General features: G+C 33.5%; 1 protein-coding gene across 1 annotated transcript; it reads left to right on the top strand.

Moving 5' to 3' along the window:
- The first annotated feature begins 2,257 nt into the window (after positions 1-2,257).
- On the top strand, positions 2,258-8,350 carry LOC131007932 (LRR receptor-like serine/threonine-protein kinase FLS2). The gene is made up of 4 exons (XM_057934844.1): positions 2,258-2,732; positions 2,811-3,029; positions 5,889-7,889; positions 8,007-8,350. Exons 1-4 carry the CDS (start codon positions 2,258-2,260, stop codon positions 8,348-8,350), a joined length of 3,039 nt encoding a protein of 1,012 aa, XP_057790827.1.
- Positions 8,351-9,122: the final 772 nt, after the last annotated feature.

The raw sequence follows: 9,122 nt of genomic DNA, 5'->3' as shown, positions 1-9,122 counted from the left end.
GTTTTCAGTAAAGGATTATGTAGGATAATTTGTAATTAGGATATTTAGTGTGGATAATAACAGATTATTAATACTGAGTTGGTGTTTGCTATCATGGCTAAATACAGAATATCCTGGTTTAAGTTAATCCTAGGGGGAAGTGGTATTATTAATCCTAAGAAATCTGAATTAAATAATACTGGATCGTGGGATTAAACCGGGTCATCCGCATTTGTACTAAATAATACCAAACAATAGACTGATCTGTACTAAATTAGTTAATACAGTGTATTAACCAATATCAAACACGCCCGAAGTATACTCAAATTCCAGTTTTTTTTACCAGTACTATATTTTTTTGATCAATTAGTACATAAACTTTGAACTTTTTGTAGTTCGGCCAAAGATAACATTCCAGCCACACTTAATCATATGTGGATGCCATAATTTTATTACATGAAATTTTTTTATATAAGTGAGTTATGACACACCAATCTAATTAGCTGCAGTTTGAATTAAAACAACGTCGTACGTACAACAAGATTAAGTAACTCGTATTTAATCTTGATGTACAACATCGTTTTAATTCCGATTACCACTTAGATTGTTGCGTCATAGGCTCATAGCACAATCATATAAAAAATGCCCCATAATAAATTTTCGGCATGATCAAATTCAGGCTAAATTTCAAAAAGTTCAAAGTTTATATATTAATTGTCCAAGAAAATGAAATACAGTAAAACAATACTAAATCAGCCGAATATATTTAATTTTTTAAGTAGTTGAATAATATTGCAATAACACCTAACAAAGACTTGACTCAAAGAAAAAAAGTCATCAAATTGACTCATAAAGGCACGACACACCTATGAATACTCCCAAGTCAAGGAAGCCTTGTAATATTTGTTTATATTAATGAGGGATTTATCATAATACAATCACAATTTGCAGCCATGGAGAAAAAGCTTTATTGCATTTTTGCTTATGCATTCCTAATTACCATAACCTTCAAAATGCTTTCTTGTGTAGCCAAACAACCTACGAGCCTTGCAACTGATCAAACTGCCCTTCTTTCATTCAAACAACACATCACCTCCGACCCTTCTCGCATACTTGCAACAAATTGGACCAACTCGTGCTCCGTCTGCAGCTGGATTGGCGTCACTTGCAGCTTGCGCCACCAACGAGTAGCTGCCTTGAATCTCTCCAACATGGCTCTCTCCGGCACCATTCCACCACAGCTCGGACACCTCTCCTTCCTCATCTACCTCAACCTCAAAAGCAATCTTTTTCATGGAGATTTGCCTCAAGAGCTGTCTCTCCTTCGCCGTGTGAAGTTCATATCTTTCCGACTCAACAACTTCACCGGAGACTGTAAACACAAATTTTTTGTATTTCAATTTGATAAAATACAAAATGGGTTACAAAGATAATTTGATAGATATGAAGATAGATTTATGCGGGTTGCAATCTCTAGTTAATCCTCTGATTCTTCTCTTCCATTTGATTCTTGAACAAACTCGAAGGTTCTTGAAATACTTGATTTGATGACGCCAATCCAAGGGACTTAAGTCGTGATTTTGGATTGAACGTTGAACTTGATTTGATTTGAGAAGAACGTCCTTAGAATTTTGTAAGAACGCCTTGAAGCTTTGGGATTTGGTTGATTTGATTTGAGGAAGATCGTTCTTGGAATTTGTAAGAACGCCTTGATCACTTGAAGATTTGAAGGTTTGATCACTTGAAGATACTTGAATACTTGAAGATTTTGAAGGATACTTGAAGATTTGAATGCTCAAATACTTGAAGATTCGAAGGATACTTGAAGATTTGAATACTCAAACGATTGAAGATTTGAAGGAGACTTGAACGTTAGATAGAATTCTTCAAGATACTTGAATACTTGGAAGAATACTTGAACTCTCCAATTCTCCGCCTCTTCTACTTGTGATACTAGAGAGAATTCTTCGTGCTCTTCGATCTTCCACTCCTTCACGTTCTTCTAATGAGCACCCCAACACCTCTATTTATAGATTTTTAGAGATGGGCTTCGTGGGCTTTATGGGCTTTGGGCCTTCATGCATGGGCCTTAGGGCTTTAGGTGTCCATAAGCCCATTAATTCATTTATGTTAAATATTAATTATATATCTATTTAATTTAGGAATAAAATCCCATTTAATAAAATAGAAAATATAATTGAATATTTAATTCATGAATTTACACGTGGCACGATTTAATTTGACGACAAATTTAATTGCCTACAGAGACATCCCTCCGATGTTTGGTCAGTTACCAAAATTAGAGTACTTGTCTTTGCGCAACAATAGCTTCATAGGTTCCATTCCAAAATCTCTCTCAAACCTAACAAACCTACGATCTCTTGACTTATCTTCCAATTCTCTAAGTGGAGAGATTCCAAAAGAGTTGGTGAGACTTCAAAGTCTACAGTATTTGGCGGTTGAATACAATCATCTCTTCGGTGCAATACCATCAGCCATATTCAACATATCGACCCTTGCATCTATAGGTTTGACAGGCAATGAATTGAGTGGAAGTCTTCCAACAGACATTTGCAGTAATCTTGTGGAGATTCATCTTTCTTTCAATCGGCTGAGCGGTGCGATCCCAACAAATCTATCCCAACTTGGGACTTTGTCGCTCTCTTACAACTCTTTTAGTGGGCAGATACCTTCAAAAATCGGCTTCTTAACATCTCTTCAGGAGTTATATCTCGGTGGTAACAATTTGAATGGTATGGTTAACATGAACTTGAGCATGCAGCTGTAAATTTAATTTCATTTAATATTTTAATACTTATAAATTTTGACAGGCACATTACCACATGAGATTAGTAATCTTCAGAGCCTAATCATTTTTGGTGCTGAAGACAATCAGATTGGGGGCTCAATTCCTTTGAATATTTTCATGAATATGACTTCTCTGCAAGGCTTACTACTCGGCCGCAACAAATTCATGGGAAGTCTTCCCAGGGGTGTCGGGAATATTACAATGCTAACAACCTTAGACCTCACCGAAAACTACTTGACAGGTACGACAACTGAGAAAATTTTCATGTTATACGATGCATTAATCTTATGTCAGTAAACAATTCGAATAGTAGATGCAATCCATGTCCCATTATTATGCCTATTTTGAGTAATATATAGGATGGGTTTATATGGTAGAACTAGTACTCATGATGGGTACATGAGAAAATTATTGAGGGATTTAGGATGGGTATGGATAAATATGTACTAATCCTACTAAGGGGAGGACTAGGGTAAAAACAACTCTAAAAGTATGAAATAGGAATAGATATACATTGTTGATCTACTCATAATCGGTGGAGATTTAATCTTAAAAAAATCGTATGTAAATATATGAATTTTATGTAGAACATGTATGAACTCGTTGTATAAATATCTGATTTGCAAAAATTAATTTTTTTTCTATCTATGAGATTCAAACTCACTACCATGAATCCATACAACAAGGTTGTGAACCAATTGTACATCTCAGTGATCTAAGAGATAAAAATGGTTCATATTTTATATTTTAAAATGTGTTTTTATTTTAACCACCTCCTACTAATGTAAAAAGTGTTTTGGGCATAAAATATAGCTCATTATATCCCTATTACATATTTAATTTTAGGGAAATTTTGTAAATTATACTCTTTCCGATCTCATAAAATATATAAAAATTATCATTTTCGTCCGTCCACATAAAATGTATCAGTCTATTTTTGGTAAATTTTCACTCACATCACATTTAACTACTTTATTAAAAATTTAAAATCCATGTCATTTAGAAATATAGTACTCCCTCCGTCCACAAAGAGTGTGTGGTTGAGTCGAGGGCACAAGTTTTAATAAAAAAGTTGGAAGATGTGATTTTTGTGTTAAATGGTAGTATTGGGCCCGCCAAATTGTAAAGTAAAGGGTATATAGTTTGTAAATACTGAGTGTGAATAGGATTTAAAGCATAAAGAAGATTTTTTTAAAAAATAAAACATATAATACAAAACACATAATCTTTGTGGACCGGGGAAGTATATTTTTTATAAGGACGGAGAGAGTATATATTTAGAAGAATTATTTATTTATAAGATACTCCCTCCGTCCCACGAATCTTGACACGTTTGGTTTCAGCACGAGAATTAAGGAGTTGTAGATTAGTGTTTTAAATGTGTAAGTAATAAGGTATAAAAGTGATAAAGTAGGAGAAAGAATGTAATAAAGTGATAAAGTTGGTGAGATAATGTAATTAAGATCCCTTATTTTTGGACTAATTATTACCTTATTTGGAAATGTGTCAAGATTCGTGGGACGGATGGAGTATTAAATACTACAAACACTGACGGATGCAGCTGCATCCCCCCAAAAAAAAAATTAGTAGTATTAATATTCATATATAAATTATTTTAGATTTAGTTTTTGCACCCCCAATTAAAAGTTTTAATCCAAAATAAAAGAGAAATTCAGTTTTTAAAATCCTAAATTCCATTGGCCCAACTAAAAAGAGAGCTCATCATCTCTTTCTTTTTCATTCTTTTGATCAAGCCCATCATTTAATCAATCAATTACCTCAATTCTTAATTAAACAAAAAAGTTGCAAGTACACATTTTGCATTTGAAATGCAGAGTTATTACTATTATATTTGTATTTTAGTAAAAAAAATATCTAAAATGTATAGAAGGCCTCAAAAAAAAATTTCGGGGGCGGTAGAAGTTCAGCCCCTCAAAAAAATCCTAGCTCCACCAATGTTTATAAGATTATTTTTTCATCCCCAATTTAAAAATCCTGGATCCACCATTGACTACAAAATATAATAATTTATTACATTACCTTAACCCAAATCTATTTAATATATACGTGGAAGTCTTTTTAGAATATTGAAAAAGATAAAGTGGGAATTATCACATATTCACTAATTAAATTGTATATAAATGTTATCATATCATACATTAATTGAAATGCGCATGTTTGAAAATTATAAATTAATAACTTTGGGACCTAAAATTTTTATTGAAAATTTAACAATTTATTAATATATTGATATTACTGGAGATCCTAGTGATGATCAAGTTGAAGATGATTCATCAATAGATTCATATTTTAATAAGTTACTAAAGTATTCATAATTGTAATATTTTAACAATTATTTACTTATAATATTAACATGACCTATATATTTATAAAAGGGTTCTCTAAATCATTATTATTTTGTTAATATAGATGATTTTTTGAATTGACCCAAGTAGGGACATAAGAAATTTAATATAGTTCACATAGTTTATTAATTTATAGAGTAAATAGATACTCTTTCGCGTCTCTCTAAAATTGCAGTCATTATATAGTTTTTGTTTTATCAAATAAAATAGCATTGATTATGCGTACAATGTGTATATTCTTTATGCTAGTGAATTCTAAACATACTCCTTGAGTTAAAATATTTAATAGATGAGTATTCGGCCCATTACAAACCCTATCATATCCGTGTGTGGTTTCTGTTTCAGTAAGGAAAATGAGAACTTCAACCATTATAAATGGGTACACTATAAAAAGTTCCACAATTACCTGTCTTTTCGAGTTTCGGATGGATCATTTTCACTTGATTATCACACCAAAAATGGAGGAATAATATTATCCCTCCTTGAAGTGAAAAGAATGAATGAGAAATGATGAAGAAGAAAGGAGGCACTTAAAGGACAAATTTTCTGTTATCCCTCATTTTCTCATGATAAATTTATTAACCAAAGAGAACACATCCTAAACGTTTTTGAGTTTTAAAAATACTTAATAGATGCTACCCTCAAATAACATTGAATGTCCGACATTATCTAATTTCCACCAATTGCCTTGCATTTGACATTCTCATCTAATTAATTTATCTAATTTTTTGCAGGCCTTATTCCCACAAGTTTTGAGCAACTTTACCGACTGGAGATATTACTATTACAGTCAAACATCTTGAGTGGTTTGGTTCCACATGAGCTCTTTAACATTTCAACTCTTCGGGTTCTTTCACTTGCTCAGAATGCTGTGTCAGGGGTTCTTCCAACCCATTTATGTCGTGCCTCTCCCTTTCTTGAAAGACTGTATCTTGGCAGTAATTCAATCAGTGGAGCAATACCTAACTCTATCTCTAACTGTTCTCAACTCACATTTCTCGCCCTTGGTGGAAACAAATTCACTGGTTATATACCTACTGATCTCGGCAACCTAAGACTTCTCCAACTTCTTGAACTTTTCGGCAACAGTCTTACCCAGCCACCGTCCACTTCAGTATTGAGCTTCATTACTCCATTGACAAAATGCAAGTTTCTTACTTATTTGTCAGTTTCTGATAATCCTTTATATGGCGTCCTTCCAGCTGCTGTCGGGAATTTATCTTCCCTGCTTCAAGGATTCTTCGCCTCCGGCTGCAAACTCAGTGGCAACATTCCTGTTGAAATAGGCAATCTAAGCAGCTTGGTGGAATTGAGGTTAGACGACAATGGGTTATCCGGTAATATTCCACTTACTACCAAACATCAGCATGAGCTTCAAGGATTAGATCTGTCTAATAACATGTTGGGAGGCTCCATTCCACATGCTATATGTGATTTATTCAGCCTCAATACTTTAGTTATAAGCCAAAATCAATTTTCCGGCCCAATTCCTAAATGTCTGGGAAATGTCTCTTCTTTAAGAAATATTTTTCTAGACTCCAACATGCTGAATTCAAGCATACCTTCAAGCTTCTGGAGCCTTAAAGATTTGATATGTCTTGATTTGTCATCTAATTCATTGATTGGGTTTTTACCTCAAGAAATAAGTAACTTAGGAGCAGCAATCTATATAAACCTTTCGACGAATCAATTGTCAGGGTCTATTCCAAGTACTATTGAGAAGTTGCAGAATTTGGTAAATTTGTCTTTGGCAAATAATAGGTTAGAAGGTTCTATTCCTATGACTGTGAAAAGTATGATCAATCTAGTTACTCTTGACTTATCCTACAACAACCTGTCCGGTTCAATTCCAAAGTCTTTAGAAACACTTCAACACATCAACTACTTTAATGTTTCTTTCAACAATTTAAGTGGAGAAATTCCTAATGGTGGCTCTTTTAGAAACTTCACTATAGATTCTTTTAAGGGTAATGAGGCATTGTGTGGAATTCCCAAGTTCCATGTACGGATTTGCCCTGCAGTTTCTAATCATGAATCAAAGAGGCAGAAAGTGAAAAGAGCTTTGTTTATTGTTTTGGGGGCTGTGGCTTTTATCTCAGTTGTTTTTGTGGCCTTTATAATTGCCAGATACAAAAGGAAAGATAAGACAACTAGAGAAGTTGATGAGATGATATCTATTGTGCCAGAAAGAATATCTTATTATGAACTGTTACAAGCAACAGAACAATTCAGTGAAAGTAATTTACTTGGCACTGGGAGTTCTTGCTTAGTTTATAGAGGAGTTCTTAACAATGGGAAGGATATTGCCGTTAAGGTGTTTAATATGCAGTTAGAAGGTATTTCAAGAAGATTTGATGTTGAATGTGAGATACTACGTAGCATCCGACACAGGAATCTGACCAGTGTCATAAGCAGTTGCTCCAATGAAGAGTTCAAGGCATTAGTACTTGAATATATGCCAAAGGGAAACCTTGAAAAATGGTTATATTCTCACAACTATTACTTGAATCTGATGCAAAGATTGAATATAATGATTGATGTTGCATCTGCTTTGGAGTATCTTCACCATGGTTATTCAACGCCTATTGTCCACAACGACTTGAAGCCTAGTAATGTGTTGTTAGATGAAGACATGGTTGCCCATGTAAGCGATTTTGGTATAGCAAAGTTGTTGTGCGATGGAGATAGCTTTGTGTTAACCAACACGCTAGCAACATTGGGTTACATTGCTCCAGGTGAAGTTTCTTTACATATATTGATTTGTATATTAATTATACTTCACTTTCACTCAATTAAGTTGTGTCTTCCTTTACTACATAGTATGCATGCATCATGGTTTTGTGTTTTTCCAGAGTATGGTTTGGAAGGGCTAGTTTCGACAAGATGTGATGTGTATACTTACGGGGTGATGTTGATTGAAACTTTTACGAGAAAAAGGCCTAGTGATGATATGTTTTGTGGAGATTTGACCTTAAAGAGTTGGGTAGAACTCTCACTTCCAGAGATGTTGGGTGAAGTGATAGATGCCAACTTGTTAATGAATTTGGAGGAAGAAGAGTTTGACAAGAATCTGCAATGTGTATCATCTATACTTAAACTGGCTTTGAAATGCTCTGCCAACTCTCCACAAGATAGAATCAACATGAAAGAAACAAGTGCAGAATTGCAGAAAATCAAACGTCGATTTTCCCAATGAGAATGAAGTTTGCTATTTCAAAGTTTCATGTTTTCTCCAAGATGGTATTGTTCTATTGCCATTTCGGTAAGAAATTTGTTTGGCTTTTAGCCCCCTAACAATTTGGAGGTAGTATTTTTAGTCTCACAATAAAATTGAGTGTGATGTATACTTGAAGCATTTTCTCATACCATGAACTCACTCTTTGATTAGGAAGAATGCAACATTTTTAGCACCGCTAGCAATCTTATTCATCACTATCAACAACCAAATAGTAAATCCTAAGACATATCTACCACCTGATTTTGTGGAACTAGCTTAAGAAAATTCATGTAATTTAATAAATGATTCACCTTTGTAATTAGTAAATAACTAAAACTATGTAGAAACAATAGTTATCTTCCTTGCATTTCGTTTAAAAAGTAACGGAATCCAAGTCGACTCCAAACAAAAAAACCCTCAATTTAAATAATAATAATAAAAAAAATCTATATACTAATAGAAAAAGAGCCTAAGCTAGACATCCTAAGGCACAACTTGTGGATTGTCTATTTTACCCCTCCATATATTTTATATTATATAGTTATAAAATAATTTATTAGATCCATCAAATAAGGATCCAATGAAATACAAAATATTTTAATATATTAACTTATAAATAAAACATGTAGGAGTTTAAAAGTATTTAAGTCCATTATCTTAAGGTGTCTGATCCATTGCAAGGTGTTTAATATATTAATTTATAAATAAAGCATGTAGGATTGGCCTACTTTTGCAAATCGCCCCTAAAATA

Source organism: Salvia miltiorrhiza, chromosome 2, assembly GCF_028751815.1.
Source record: "Salvia miltiorrhiza cultivar Shanhuang (shh) chromosome 2, IMPLAD_Smil_shh, whole genome shotgun sequence".
Taxonomy (NCBI): domain Eukaryota; kingdom Viridiplantae; phylum Streptophyta; class Magnoliopsida; order Lamiales; family Lamiaceae; genus Salvia; species Salvia miltiorrhiza.
This window is presented reverse-complemented; position numbering and strand designations above follow the sequence as displayed.

What these genes read in the sequence shown, in the direction of transcription:
- LOC131007932 (XM_057934844.1), top strand. Translation starts at nt 2,258, where the DNA reads ATGTTTGGTCAGTTACCAAAATTAGAGTACTTGTCTTTGCGCAACAAT. An exon ending in CGGTGGTAACAATTTGAATG is followed by an intron (nt 2,733 to 2,810) that starts GTATGGTTAACA and finishes AAATTTTGACAG; the next exon opens with GCACATTACCACATGAGATT. An exon ending in CACCGAAAACTACTTGACAG is followed by an intron (nt 3,030 to 5,888) that starts GTACGACAACTG and finishes AATTTTTTGCAG; the next exon opens with GCCTTATTCCCACAAGTTTT.